The 15,937-nt window shown below is 40.3% G+C and overlaps 1 protein-coding gene and 1 long non-coding RNA gene across 2 annotated transcripts in view; one reads left to right on the forward strand and one right to left on the reverse strand.

Annotated features, from left to right (window-relative positions):
• LOC118493796 overlaps positions 1 to 3,764 on the reverse strand; it is a 12,228-nt gene extending 8,464 nt beyond the window's left edge. The window contains exon 1 of the long non-coding RNA XR_004895810.1: positions 3,753 to 3,764. This is a non-coding gene — a long non-coding RNA (uncharacterized LOC118493796). The remainder of the gene's footprint in view (positions 1 to 3,752) is intronic.
• A 22-nt stretch (positions 3,765 to 3,786) lies between these two features.
• Positions 3,787 to 12,340, forward strand: elovl4b (ELOVL fatty acid elongase 4b). The gene is made up of 7 exons (XM_031321783.2): positions 3,787 to 4,059; positions 6,028 to 6,119; positions 6,767 to 6,954; positions 8,680 to 8,760; positions 10,079 to 10,250; positions 10,392 to 10,519; positions 10,952 to 12,340. The coding sequence occupies exons 2-7, from the start codon at positions 6,053 to 6,055 to the stop codon at positions 11,231 to 11,233; spliced, it is 918 nt and encodes a 305-aa protein (XP_031177643.1). The 5' UTR covers positions 3,787 to 4,059; positions 6,028 to 6,052; the 3' UTR covers positions 11,234 to 12,340.
• The last annotated feature ends 3,597 nt before the right edge of the window (positions 12,341 to 15,937 follow it).

The following is a 15,937-nucleotide window of genomic DNA, read 5'->3' on the forward strand; positions in this document are numbered from 1 at the left end:
CGAAAGTCGCCAGACACCATTTTGTAAACATGGCCGTACTGAGAAATACAGAGAGTTTTGTGGAGCTAATAGGCTTAATTAGCTTTGTATCAACTTATTTGGCAATGGCTTAAATGTAACGGATGTTCATTAATATAAAATAGTCACGCACTATAGCTTTAATACATCCATGGTTGCACGCCATGCACACCGTTTCGAGGCAACATGTCGATCAACCTGGAAACCGTAGCAAAACAGTTATGGCCCTGTTCCATTTAGGTGGGCCAGGTCCCTTGTATGAGCTAGCATGCCGGCCCTGTTCGCTGGAATGGCTGTGACACACTAAATAGAACGGGACCATAATGACTTTGATCAATTTCACCTGTGTTTGCCCTGCTATGACATGTCAAAATGGCTGCTGTAAAAGGGCCCATTTCGTGAGATATCATACAAATTGTTGTGCATAAGTTTTCATACAATATCAAATGAGCCAGTTCATGAGAATGCGTTGATCTGTGCTACTCCTCTCACATATCATCAAAAAAACGCCCAAATAACAACAATGGATTGATGTGTCTTCCAGTGATGGATGAGTTTTTCTGCATATGTGAATATGTGCAAACAGATACTTCATGTTGCAAGACTTTGACCTCCCAGTTACAGGAGGTCCGTTTTAAAAAAAATGACCACCTAGCAGAATGTGAAGTGGTATTTGAATGAGAAGTGGTATTTCCCAAAAGGCATTTTACAGCAGTGCACCGCTCCAGAGTTATGTGGAAAATGGTTCATCCCAGGTGGTTGACTGTGAATGCGGTCTACAGAAGGAAGTTTCCCTTACAGAGATTTTGGTGGTTTGTGCACAGTGGGTTCCAGCATAAATCATAATCTCTGATGGATGCTGTGGGGGCTAAAATGAGATACTGTGGTGTGGCTATGCTGGGTTGGAAGTTGGGAAATGTTTACCCTTTTGAAAATGTCACTGCCTGGTGTAAAATGAAATATGAAGACCATAAAGAGTGATAAATAGTGTGTAAGATTAACAGACACTTAACTTTACAAGCCGTGAAAACACAACATAAGGGACAGAGTGGGAAGTGAAGTGAAACAAAGAGCAAACAGGACAAGAAGGAAAAAGAAAAGAAAGAAATAAGCTAAAGTAAGAAACTAGGAAGGGTGAAAACAGGAACTTAGTTACCAACACACGTAATTTAAACTCTACTACCGCCACTTTCACACACACACACACACACACACACACACACACACACACACACACACACACACACACAAAGAGTACATTCAGATACAGGCTGAACAACCACAATTCAATGGGACTCACTTTCCAGATGTCACATGAGCAATACTGCTTTACACAGAAACTCTGCCTCACTGTACTACAGCCAAGAGTTGTAAGTGCACGATTCAGGGCTGTTCTAATATTAAGTGTGTTTATTCACCCCGCAATCTGCAGCCAACCCAACCTTCCAGATTGCCTTGATGTGGTCGGTAGAGCTACAGACCAGTAGTCATTTAACATTTCTCATTATAGGACCGCCAACGTGTCCTTCATATTCTGCGATTGCCACATTTTGAATAAGCCAAACCAAAGGACCACACAGATTTGAATGTGTGTGTGTGTGTGTGTGTGTGTGTGTGTGTGTGTGTGTGTGTGTGTGTGTGTGAGGTAAGGCCAATAGCGTGCAGGCAGGCAGGTGAATCTGACAAAAACCGGAGTAAAGCTCTCTTTTTTTATATGTGAAATACCTCATGGAAACTAAGTTGTAGCTCACTAACAAAGAAACTCACACGATCACAATAAGCAGGCTGCAAATTAATTTCATTGGGAATCCGCTGGGTCATTGTCAGACTAGTTCTGATCACGCTCCCATCCTACAAGACCAAAAGGATCGGAAAAGTGATACCAGCAGCAGTTTGAGCTGCAGATGTAAACATAACTAGTATTTACACCTGCAGGCAATGAGCATAAAGGCTGCAGTTTGCCTGTAGATGACACATATCAATATCTTGTCTGTCTTCATTTGCAAGTTTATGTTACTTGGTCAACTTAATTCAATAAAGTGGACCCATTTTGCTTTTTGTGATCACAAAAGGTTATTAACCTACAAACAAACACTGCACCTATAAGCCTAAATTATGTTCTTCTCCAACACCATACACGTTCTTGCTCATCCTGATGCCAGTATGGGGAGTATGCTCTTAAGATTGTCAATTTTAGAAATGAGAGCTTTGCTGTTGCCTGAGCCAGTACCGTAATTACAGTGCAATTGCAGTCATGAAAAATAAAGGCAAATGTGGAATACATCGTGCCAGAGGAAACAACTTGCAAAGCGTTCTTTCTAGTGTAGGAGTGTGCATACAGAATTCACCATTGAATTTACATATATTACCATTCATGCCAAATTAAGTGGACAGTAGTGTCACTCTTTCTAGATTATGGTCAACATTTACTGTACATATAAGCTGTAAATTACAACTAAACCGTGAATGTGAATATGCTATCTTTCATCTGCAAGATATCTAGCGTTGAACCCCTAGACTGTATATAAAGGTTTAACCACACTGCAGCCAAGAGGAAGGGAAAGGACAGAAAACTACCAGTACATAAATGACTTACTGTATTGAGTTTTCATTTGTTTGTTTGAAAAATCATACTCATTTGATTTGGCTTATGCATGGTCCTCAGCAAGATTCTTTTTGTAATTCACTTGTGATGTAGTGTTTGTACGGTGAGGTGATAATAAACTCTGTCAGTGACATAGGCCTATTATGCAAAAATAATAATGTAATATGAAGTGAATGACAAACAATATGCCTTAGCCAAAAAAGGAACTAGTTGACTTACTGTAACAGAGTTAGGCTTCCTTTAAAGAAACCTCATCTCTCCAGCAGCAGAACTCGTATGGTAACAGAGACAGACCACTTGAAGATCCAATGATAGCTTGACAGCACCATCTAGTGGGATAACCCGGGCAGAGGAGAACATATCACCAGCAACCTGCAGAGCCAAAGTAGATGGATTTAGACCAGTGGTTCTCAATCTTTTTGGTCTGAGGTAACGTTACCCCCACAGCCCTGTCAGATGAACTCACGTACCATTAACTCCCAATGTATGTTCCAAATGTATAACACTATACATTATAATGTTAATGTTTCCATGCTTGTTGAATTGTCAATGTTTAGGATGGCTTGGTCAGCAATCATACTAGCAACGTTAGGCTAAATGGAGTGAAGCTAATTGTTTGGCCATTTATCTAATTAGCCTACGTATAGCTAGTATTTCTACCATTTACTCATTACCTATAACTATTTTAACCGTTTATCCATTACTTTTAGCTTATCATTTGAACTGTTTAGTTATTTATTCCTACATTTATTCATTACTGTAAGCTAAACTTGTGTTCAATTGCTAACTAGTTTGCACGCACTCGTATTAAGTGCAACATGTAGTGTTCAGGTGTTTCAGCTGATATATCCATTTAATCTAATGAATCTTACACAAACAGCCCATATTGGGAATCAGATTTATTAAGTCATTTAGTTAGTTAATATGTTAGTTTAGTTATATAGTAGTAGCAAATACCGAGGATGGAACAGAAGAAAGTAAGCGTCTTTGACAAACAGAGCAATGAGCTGCCATCTGCTGCCGTGCCGCGCGCGCACGCACGCACACACACGCACGCACGCACACACACACACACACACACACACACACACACACACACACACACACACACACACACACACACACACACACACACACAAAAGAGTCAATTCCCGCATGCGCAATGCCATCTGGCTTCTCGATGTCTAGGAGATTGCAAGTAGATGATGCGGCTGAGCGGCCGGCACGGACTGAATGCATAACTGGCGCATCTTAGTCATAGCTTTTCTCTTGCCTTGTCTAGTTTCTTGCCAAATAGCTGTTTAATGTCGAAAAGTAACCGGAGCAGTGTAGAAACTGATTAGCAGTAACGGCAGAAGAAAAGCGAAGCAGCAACTGAGAGGAGTTGGGCATCAAATTGCACCGGATGTCATTACACGCTCTTAAATATCGAGAACGTAAGTAACGGCATCGTTTTTAACACTTTCATTCACAGATCTGTCTCTGTCTTTTCTGTTTTGTCTCCTTCATTTCACCGTTTGTGTGTATGTGTGTGTGTGTGTGTGTGTGTGTGTGTGCGCGCGTGTGTGTGTGTGTGTGTGTGTGTGTGTGTGTGTGTGTGTGTGTGTTGCGTTGTCGTAATTTGGTTTTGGGCATGCTACATTATATTCCTGCATTTACAATGAAAACCGGCTAACTCCCAGTTTTAGTCTGATTTTTGGGCTTAATTAAGAAGCCTTGCTGGAAAAGAGCCCAGCCCTTTATTGTCCACGGCAAATCAATTCCTACGTGGGTCGAGGAAGACACTTTTCAAAACAATTTTATAGTTTGGTAGCTAATATTTTCTCGTTTTCATTCGCCTTCAGCACTTTTCACTCACCCACCTGTTAACTTAAGCCGGGGCAAAAACTGTGTAAAAAATTACACTTGAATTCACCTAAAATCTCTGAGATTAAACAAGTGTAAATGATTGTATTGGCTGTGGGAGAACTAGGTCTTTTTAAAACAAATTAGGCTATCTGTGATTTTTTTTTAAATGTTATATTATTATTATTATTATTGCAAAATTACAATAACACTGTTATTCTAACAGTGTGCAAGTCTCAATTTTCTTCACGAACAAGGCATTTTTTTAGTTGGTCATAGCACATGCAGGCAGATAACCATCAAACGGGCTTGTGTGTCGTTGGGCATTTGTCCTTACAGAAGGCCTACATCTAAGCTCGTTTATCAATTGAATGTAAGCCTCTTGAGCGGTCCGAGCGTAACCTGCTGACACATGCGCCCCTGTCTTTTTGTGTGCGCACAAACCCGGGGAACCCTCTATCAGATTTCCCTCCGCGGCCCACTGCAACTAAACTAAACTCTGGGTGGGTATGTTGTTATATGAAGTCCTGCAAAAATACTGTAGTCTATTCTGCAGGTTCTGCATGTGCAATATTGGGTCTAAATACTCAGCACTTTACTGCCAGTGAACACTCGTTGGTGAACAGTAGCGAGTCACTTTATACAGAGCAATTAATTATTGAAAGGGAACCTGATCGGACGCATCGGATTAATTACTGATTCATATGGAGACACCTGCTTTTAGCTCTCAGGTGGATAAAAAGTGTTTGTTATGTAATGCTGCTTTATTAAAGTCAATGAGGTGCACATTTCTCTCTTGATGTAGGCCTGTACCATTAGTACTAACTTTTCGTTTGATTTTTATGTCATATTTATCCTGTTAGTTAAGTTAAAAGAGGTTAATAGAGACATTATTAACTATCTGTGTGAAAGAGAAAAGTGTCAGAAACAGAGAAAAACGTATTACCCAATATCCTCCATTCATTGTACTACAATTATGTCCAACTGTTGTGACTGGCCAGCAATCATAAGAATCAATGGGACGTGCATTAGCCTCTTGTGGAGGTTAATGTTACCATGCTGTTTCAAATGAGGGCAAGAGAAGATAAGCATAATGTGTTCTTCTAGGATGTTTGCAGCAATGCTAAAAAGAGTGTAATGGAAAAAAAACTTTATCCATTCATTTATAATGAGCTGAATTATTCCATTCTGTAGCGTATAATATGACACAGCATTATACAAATCCCTCTCTAAAAGGCTCTCTCTTGTGAATGTTTTCACAAACATATTATCTGTAGGAACTCAACACCCTGAGAAGTCAGTTTGATATGCTGAAAGTGTTGGGTTTAGTGCAGACATCTTTGGCATGATAAATATGCGCCCATCAACAATTAGCAAATATGTGATTCAGTGGTTTACAAGAACATTTGTAGAGTGTGATACATACTAAAATGCTTACGTAGCGTAGCTCCTCATGCTACTAGTTACACTGATAGGATACGTATGGCCTGTAATTTAATTTGGGTGATTCTCACTGACGTTGCCTCTGTTGCCTCTCTCTCTTTCTCTCCCTGCCACAGTATAATCAGGACCAAAGGCAGAGCCATGGAGGTTGTAACACATTTTGTAAATGATACTGTAGAATTTTACAAATGGGGCCTTACTATAGCAGGTAAGATCTTTACAAGCACTTCTTTCTAAATTACAGTGAGTCACTTCAGATGTAAGATTATTGGGAAAAAAAATGTCTATTGTTATCTGTCAAACAAATTATCGGGTAAATCTTAAGATAGAATGATACAATTGTAGTCACCAGCTTACTTGTTCAGATAGGGGAGTGCACATCATTATACATTCAGTTTGTTTCAACACCCCACTGCGTACTTTATATAATATAGTCAAAATGGGGACTTACTTAAAAAAACTGTTTTACAAAACATACTCGTGGTGATGTCCTGTGCACTGTCCCTATGTCTTTACAATAAGGCTGGTAAGGAAATTGTTATCATTACTCATACAAGAATGTCATCAGAAACAAAAGTGCAAAAAAAAGGGGTTGTTCTTCAACTTTTCCTTTAACTGATCATCAGAATGCTACAATGTAATTATCTAGCACAAGGCTTACCTGATATACTTGTATCACACCAAGTGTCATAGAAGTTGTGGGAGAGGGCCTATACAGTAGTTGTGGGGATGTGACAGTTAACTATAGTAAGTAAGCTTGATACTGCATGCATTCCATGTGTGTTAAACAGTTATGTTGTTTAACATCACACCACACATTTTCCCACCATTAAAATGAACCCCTTTTTCCTCTAGACAAGAGGGTGGAGAGCTGGCCGATGATGTCATCTCCCATCCCCACTCTGGCCATCAGCTGCCTGTACCTGCTCTTCCTTTGGGCGGGGCCTAGATACATGCAGGACCGCCAGCCCTATATACTCAGGAAGACCCTCATAGTCTACAACTTCAGCATGGTGGTCCTCAACTTTTACATCGCCAAAGAGGTAAGGACATATAGATTACTTTGTGCATTACAGTAGTTCACGACTGAAAACACAGACAGCAATACGTTTTCCCTATACAAGTGTTACTAAATGGCTTTCCCTCAGGCTACATTAGAGCAACACTGTGTGACAGTCAATCTTGGCTTTACACTCAAATATGAATATTATATGCAGAGACATTTTCCGCATAAACATTACCAGACATAAAATCACTGAGTACTATGTTTATATATGTTCATAGACTATGTAGATCTAATAGGTTACAAAACATGTAACTTAAAGCAACATGATTTTTTTTTATATATATATGGCGCCCCTACAGTTTGACCCCCAACCCCCCATGGGCAGCTGTACATGTGCATTTGTTGACAATCTGAAGGATTTGAAACTGGAAAAATAGCGATTTGGGGCACTGAATTTGATGAATTAATTTTTTATCGGATTAGAAATAAGACAAGAATTAGCTAGCTAGTGCACCCCCGGGGCCCTCGGCCTCCCTCCCCACTGCTAGGAGACTACTTGGCTGGGAGGAAAGCAGAAGGCAGCTCTGGAGACTGACCTTCAATTAGTGGCTGTAGTAACTCGATTTCAGCCACTGAAACCCCAGAGCCAGGGGTCTTATCCTGGACTGCCCAGCTCAGAATCAGGAAACTTTCTGTTGCTGCTGTTAAACAGTTAGACCCAGGACTGCCACTGGCCACCAGCTCCTGTGACCCTCAGCGCTGGGGTTTGCGCTGGCTGAATTTGAGATGCTGTAACTGCTAACTGTAGGTCTGTCTACAGAGTAGTCTCACATTGCCAGACCTTCCTCCACAGCGCCGTACTTAAATGACGCTGCCTCTGCAAAATAGCCTCAAGAAGGAACTTGTTTTGGTGGAACGTGTACGTTCAAAAGTTGTGTTAGTCTAAACAAAAAACTCAGATTGGACAGATAGTCTAGCTAGCTGTCTCCAGTTACCCTGCATAGATCTGAGGAGCAGTTAACCATCCACCAAATCCACCGGAGTTTGAAATGCCAACACAAAGAAAGCGAGAGTTGACAGACATCCGGTCCAAAAATGAGGGACATCCGGCAGGATTTCAGGCGGCACCTGAACAATCCCGGAAATGAAACGTCATCGATATAGACTATCTACAGAGCCAACCCCAGAGCCGGGGGACCGCCCCAACTCCCTCTCAGATCAGCAAACTTTCTGTTGCTGCCATTGCTTATAGAGGAAAGCTGTGTTAACTCCAGCTAATTATGCATGTTCCATTTTTCTAGTTGCTCACACATAATCTACAAAAAGGCTAGAAAAGACAATAAGGATGATGTAGAGAAGATTACACCAGTGTGAGTACCATATCTACCACCAGTGATCCTGCTCACTGTGACAAACCAACTGCTTAATGTAAAGAGACAAAACAATTGCAGTTGAACCACTTAAATTTGCCATTGTAATGGTTGAACAGTAAGTTTTATGTATGGGCGTTCGCTCTACATATTATCTCAACCAAGCACCTAGCAAGTGGTTGTGTATCTGAATGCCTTTTTTTATTTACAGCAAATAATGTAAAAATCCTAGATGTCTAATAGCTCTCTGCAGGTTTTATAGAGAACTCAAAAACACTTTAGAAAGAGTGTCTACAGGGATTACTTTGGTGTACTGGATTAGTTGTTGCTTTCTCCATACCTAAGGAAATGTCAACCATTTTCTGAGTTTGTGGTTTCTTTCTTCCCATCAGCTCCTACTAGCCTCTAGTGCAGCCGGGTACAGCTACCTCTGTCAGCCTGTCAACTACTCCAACGATGTCAATGAAGTCAGGGTAAGCTCCCTCCAACACACCACAACATCACAAAACACAAATACAAATACGCACATTCACACACCTGTACACAAGTAGAGATGTTCAGGCGCCATTTTTCCCTTCCCGCTAACGATTCCAATACCTGAAGTTGCGTATCGGCCGATACCGAGTACTGATACGATACCAGTGTGTTAAAAAAAATACATATATTTTACTATGTTTTAACATCTGTATATTACTATCCCTGTATGGATGTGATGCGATATCTATCATTGTTGTTAAACTCTTTGTGAGACATGAACAAACACAAACAATGAACGCCATCAAACTTTCTTTTATTATCCAGTTTGACAGTCAGTCATAACGGATAGAGAACATAAATAAACTACTTTAAAGTAGATTTTCTTCAGAGCTAAATTACGTGGTGTCAGATCGGTGCATAAACTCTAGTACTTGTCAAAACCGATACCAGCATTTTAGGCTTTTCTTATACTGGTATCGGTATCGGAACATCTCTATACACAAGTGCCAAACAACGACCTCAAGGAGATCCGTGCATTTCGTTTTGTCAAGGGTTAAAGGAGGAAAGAGACAGAGAGAGATCAAAGTTTATATCTCTAGGGATTTCAGGACAAACAGGGTGTGGCCTGCAGTCAGATAGGCAGGAGTAATTGGTCTCTCCACCGTAACACTCCACCCTCAGGCCTTGCTCTTTCATAATGGCATGATGCCACACCACCACAGCTTAGAAAGCAACCATGTGTACTATGTGCATGTGTGTATTAGGCTGGTAGGGATGAAGCATTAAATAGGAGAAAGCACAGAGTGATTTGTGACATGTTCCTGTGGGACATAAATAGTGAATACATTTGCAATACGTATCCACGTACAGCACAAATGGGGGAAATATACTGTATTTCATACAATTACTCTTAATACACGACATGTGAGTGACCGAGTATTTTGTTATGATCCTTACTTCAGGCTATCTGTCTGACAGTATGATATTACTATACCGTATGTTTTAAGCTTGATGATATACTTTTCCTTGATTATTTTCCCCCTGCTTGCAAAAACATGAAGATTTAGCTTTGTGGGCGCCCGGATAGCTCAGTTGGTAGAGCGGGCGCCCATGTATAGAGGTTTACTCCTCGACCCAGCGGGCCAGGATTCGATTCCGACCTGCAGCCCTTTGCTGCATGTCATTCCCCCTCTCTCTCCCCTTTCATGTCTTCAGCTGTCCTGTTGAATAAAGGCCTAAAAATGCCCAAAACAATAATCAAAAAAAAAGATTTAGCTTTGTAATAATTCACTCTTCCCTGTTTGATGTTTTCAGATAGCATCTGCTCTCTGGTGGTACTACATCTCCAAAGGAGTGGAATTCCTGGACACTGTGTTTTTCATCCTGAGGAAGAAGTTCACCCAGGTCAGCTTCCTCCACGTCTACCATCACTGCACCATGTTCATCCTCTGGTGGATCGGTATCAAATGGGTTCCCGGTGGACAATGTGAGTAAAAAGGTTCTAAATCTTCATGACGTCCAGCGGTTGAAGTCATCACATTGATCTCGTCTTTGGTGGCACTGGCATTCAGTTGCACGCTATGACGTGACATCTGATTCAGATCTAACCCTTTCAATCTTTCCACAGCATTTTTTGGTGCAACCATCAACTCTTCCATCCACGTCCTCATGTACGGTTACTACGGCCTGGCAGCTTTAGGGCCTCAGATGCAGAAGTACCTCTGGTGGAAGAAATACCTCACCATTATCCAGATGGTGGGTATTACTTTAAGGTTCTACTTTTTGTGGGTGTTTTAAGTGAAATATCCTCCTTAAAATAACAATTTTATTTGCACTAATTATACTGTTATGTTAATTTTAAGTCATAACATTGCCGTTAGGTCAATGAGATAGACTTATGTCATAGTGTTACAATTTGTTGTTTATTTTGGCTTTGAGAAAGATGCTTTATTTAGACGTTTTAATTAGAAGAAGTACAAGTATGTGACCGTTCTTAATTTGTTACTGATCTATTTCAATGATAGTTCCTATATGAAAAAGTTGTTTTTTGTGCAGTACATTATAAGAAATGCTCACAGGAATGCTTTGTAGTTTCATGTTGTACATTCTGCAAGTTTATTGCATTTTACAGTGTTCCAGGCTGTTTAACTATTCTAATTATGCGTATTATTTTGGTGTGTTCAACAGATTCAGTTCCACGTAACCATCGGCCATGCTGGACACTCCCTCTACACAGGCTGTCCATTCCCCGCCTGGATGCAGTGGGCTCTGATTGGCTACGCCGTCACCTTCATCATCCTCTTCGCCAACTTCTACTACCACGCATACCGGCGCAAACCTTCCTCTGCGCAGAAGGGAGGCAAGCCCGTGGCAAACGGCACCTCTATGGTAACTAACGGTCATAGCAAAGTGGAAGACGTGGAGGATAACGGAAAGAGGCAAAAGAAAGGAAGAGCGAAAAGAGAGTAAAGAATGGAAAAGGGCGTGCTTGGCGGTTAAAAGGAAGAGGACAGTTATTTGAAGGGCCAGAGAAGGAGAGAGGGTTAGAGAAGGGATACACAAAAACCAGACTGGCGTCATCATCCCTGCAAATAATGTAGAAGGAGGTGATTTGGGACCAATTTGGAAAGGTGAAAGGGTAGAAGTGTGTGTTTTTGTCTGTAAGGGGTTTTGGGAGGAAGAGTTGGTTGTCTCCATAACAGTTGTTGTTTTTTGTTAATCAAGAAAAGCAAGATGCTGATCATGTAGGCTACGCGCTCTTCTGTCCAACTGTGTTTTGGACTGGAACAGGGCATAAATATTTAAGGACCTACAAACTGCTCAGCATCCACTAACTAATCAACCAAATTTCACCTCCAACTTTTGTACTAAGGATTCCAGTATTGTTTAAATGGAAAGCTTAAATAGTCTTTAATATGCTAATTTATTTTATAGTGTTGTAAAAAGAGTTTTCATGAATTTAACTATTACCAACATATGAACATGCAGATGTTAATACCAAAGGTTTTTGTTTCTCAGTTTGGAGGGGGAGAAATTTTGTTTACAAATACTTAGAGTTGAGCAAAGTTAGTGAATATAAAAAAATCATTCTCACAACCGCCATCTACTGTATTTTAACTACTTTTCATCCATCTACAACATCTACCAAGCCAACATGTTATGGACTTGACGTTTCTCTGCCGTCTCAAACTGATCTAACTGTGTTGCATTTACAGAATGACATGCTATTTTCTTTGTGTTCATTGTGACTAAATTGTACAAAAGACTTTGGAGCATGGGAGCTTTAATTTCTTCTAGTATTCATGCAAATATGTGGGTATCTTTGTTATAATATTTTTTGTGGGTCCTTCTGATTTATTTCTTTTTGCTGTGCAATGTAGCCGAGGTGCAAGGGTAAGATATTTGAAATTGAGCTCAATATTGTCTCACTACCATGTAGGACTGAAGGGAAACTTCTCCTAAAAGAGCTTCTTTTTTTAAAGAAAACAAATGGTTATTTCATTGTCTTATTAAAAATGAAAGCAACACAGCTTCTGGCTTCACATATAACTGAAATAAAGACAATGTCAGCACCCCCATAGTTTCTGTTTGTGTGTCTTTGTGTTGGTGTGAGTAAACACATGCATTTGCTAAATCAATTGGAAAATCAGCTACTTTAACCCCAAAAAACAATTCAACATATAGGATCAGGTTGTCACCCATTAGGATTCTAATCTGAAGCCGAAGCCTTCCCATCCCCCATCTTCCCATCTCCTCTCTCTCTTTATTCCTCTACTTCTTTCATCTCTCTTCCATCCCAAGAGTGTGTGAGGCAGGCTGTGACTTTAGCCTGTCCAGACAGATCTGTCCTAATCTTTGGAGGTAAATTGGCTTTAGCTCCAAAAGAGCTTATTTCCACGTCACTCCATGAGTTACCCAGGATAGCAGGTCACTGGAAGAGAAGCCTTTACTAATCTGGCACCAGGTTGCTACTGCAACTTCAAACTGCATGGATTAGTTTACATTTGGCTTTGACATAGTGTTGATTTACTGTGCAAATGAAAATACAGAGATGCACGTTTTGGCCCCAAATATTCGAAAATACAAGTTTTATTTTTCCACAAACAACACGGGATATCCTGGTTAATTTCAGGACTCCCTCTCATCCACATATTTCACACAATCAGCGTCCATTTCTTTATTAGTCTGCGACAAACACTCTATTGCTCTTTCACCACATTGTGAATCCAGTAATGGCATCTATTCAATTTTTCATCCCTTATCCTTTTCCTGTCATCCAAAAGCCTCAGATCACACCCATTCTGTTATTGCTGATACTTCACGTCTCAGGCAACTGAGGGTTTTTTCACGCCTAGCCACTTTTTCCACATCCTCCTCCCTCCCACCTACTGTACAGTACATGCACTACTTTACAGACTTCCATCTTATCCTGGTGCACCACCACCTGTCTCTTTGCACCCATGGCATCAGGGTGGAGGTGGAAGGAAGGAGTTCTAAAGGTGTAGATGTGAATGATAGACTGAATGAGAGGAGGTGTTGTCCTCCACAGGGGACACGGAGTGATCTAAGCCAGGGACTAAGAGGATTGCAGAAAGGCCAAGGCTTTCCTATCAAAGGCATTTAGCACAGGTCACTATAACCCGCATCCCTGCTGCTGCAGGAACGTGCATACACATACCTGTATGCATGTACACACATACTATGGAGCTTGGGTACAGATTTGTGTGTCAAATTGTAGGCCTAATGCAACTACCCTTTGATGTAGAAATAACTACATCCTGCAACTCTTTTAAGATAAATATTTAGGTGTAAAACAAATAGCTGGTTCCCGAACATACAGTATAACTCTTTCCCCGGCTTTCATAATGTTTAGCAAATAAGCCTATCATTTCATTAGCTTACTGACTGACAGTCGACTGACCCACCTGGTATTCTGAGAGGGCCAGTCTATTAGAGGGAGGAGGGTTGAAGGGTCAGTTTACAGGAGCTAAATCTCTGCAAACCCGACCCGTCACTCCCTCATCTCATTAGCAATTATATGACTAAGGAGCTCATTCTAGCCTAACAGAGTTGAAACAGTCAGCGTTTTACTGGCTCTCCGTTTGTGTGTGACAGATTGCTTTCAGAGCTTGTGCTGACTCGGTTTTGTGTGTGGAGAGCACCCTCTGCTGGGCCTGAATTTTGTTTCAGCACATTTATTGGGTCAGAAACCGATGAGATGAGTAGGGCACATAATGTGATTTCTGGCAAAAGTGATTGAGACATATTGTATGTACATGCTGGGAATATTGTGTGTATCAAAGTCAGAATGCTCAAGCAAGCACCAACATGTTATTGTAATTGTAAAAACATGAATTAAAGTGGGAAATGTATTTGTGGATTAATTACTTGTAAATTTGGTGATACTGTTACTATACAAATGGCACAATATTAATTGAAATGATAACACTTGCATTATTACAGTACCATTTTGAGAATCTGTCCTGCCTGGCACTGGCATACATATTTCAATGTATCTTGTGCCCAGAGGGCTCAAAGCGGCATGCCAACAATTTAGCATTATTCTTTCATTAAGATGGGGATTTACAAGAGACAGACTTAAAAAACAGTGGTCACGAGATATCCCAACTTTTGGTCCCCCACTATGGATCTTACAATTCCCTTAATGCACCTCAATAGTCTCTTTTGTTAGACCCTTCTGCCTGATAAATGCCCACATCTTTCAAACTCCATGTCCCAAGTTCATACATTACAGTTTTTTTGCTATTGCTAAACAACACTGGGCACAACTGATGCCACACATGCAAAACTACAGTCTGCACTACCAACAGTCACCTGAACTAAACAGTTCACATCACGTGCAAAACTCATTCCAAGCAACACAACTCTTAACACACCTCTCAAAACAGGCTCAGTGCAGCCAAACACTATGAACAGTCCTCACTGAGATAACACACACTGCCACTCAGAACACACTGAGAGTAAAAACACTACCGTCAAACACCAGTACACAAATTACAAACTTTCTCATCTTTACAGTTTGAACAATTCCAGTGACTTCACACTACTCAATAGTTTCTTTAAAGAAAATATATAGATTTTATGTAATATACCAATTTTTACGTAAGGTAAACGAGAAGGAATGAAAACCAGCAGTTTGCTTCAATATAGTATTTTGTCTCTAGTAATTTATGGAACTACTGGAAATAAATAAAGGTACATAACAGTAACAAAGAATAGTGTGACTAATCCTGCCTCTCTCCAGCATCATGCGGCAAGTTTTCTGCATCACAATGAATGTCTGCATCATCTCCAAATACTAATGAATGTGGTGTTTGTGGTGAAAAACAGTAAGAATGCAGTTTTACTATAGTAAAGATATAGTGTTTTTCACTTCTTTTGTTATAGCTGTGTATGTAACCTCAGACATCTTACCTGGACATGTTGGTATCTTTGCTCTTTTACCTGTTTCTCTCAAACGGTACAATGTATAATTGTTTCATTCTTATTTGGTGTTTGTATACAAAAAAAGGCTTTCTGAGCTTTCTCTATATGAATACCTTATATGTTCACTAACTAATCTAAAACAAGACACCTGCTTAGGTTTTCAGCTAAAATTGCAATCAGCAGTGTTTGATAGGCACCAGACTGAAATCTATTCTGTTTTTGAATGTGTGGAACTGTGTTCAAGCAATGAAAAACGAAGTAGAGTTTGGTCCACATGAACTGCTGCTGTGCAGACTGTACATGCGGCTTCAGTTGTGCCCACTATCGTTTAGAAATCGGAAAAAACTGTAACAAAGACTTCCTGTTAAAAATGATAAATCTCAATCCAAATCTGATAAATTATCAGAGTAATTTTCTCTGAGTTATTTTCTCAGACATTAGAAAGCCACCTTTAGTGCTACAGAGGACAGTATACAACTGATTTTACCGGTTGTCAAATAGGTAGAGTGCTCCTTTAATCAAGTTAAAGACTAATTAGTTACTAATTAATTTGTGGTAACTTGGGGGGTGGAGGAATAGCCCAGCCCTGCCTTTTACTCTTAGTAATTAGGCTAACTGTTATTTATAATGCATCGAAGTAAGTACTCCTGCAGTGTAATTGTAGGTTTCATCACATGTGCTACTGTACAAGGATATTCGGCTCCTTATTCTAAATTTGTACTTACA

This window comes from Sander lucioperca, chromosome 19 (assembly GCF_008315115.2).
Source record: "Sander lucioperca isolate FBNREF2018 chromosome 19, SLUC_FBN_1.2, whole genome shotgun sequence".
Taxonomy (NCBI): Eukaryota; Metazoa; Chordata; class Actinopteri; order Perciformes; family Percidae; genus Sander; species Sander lucioperca.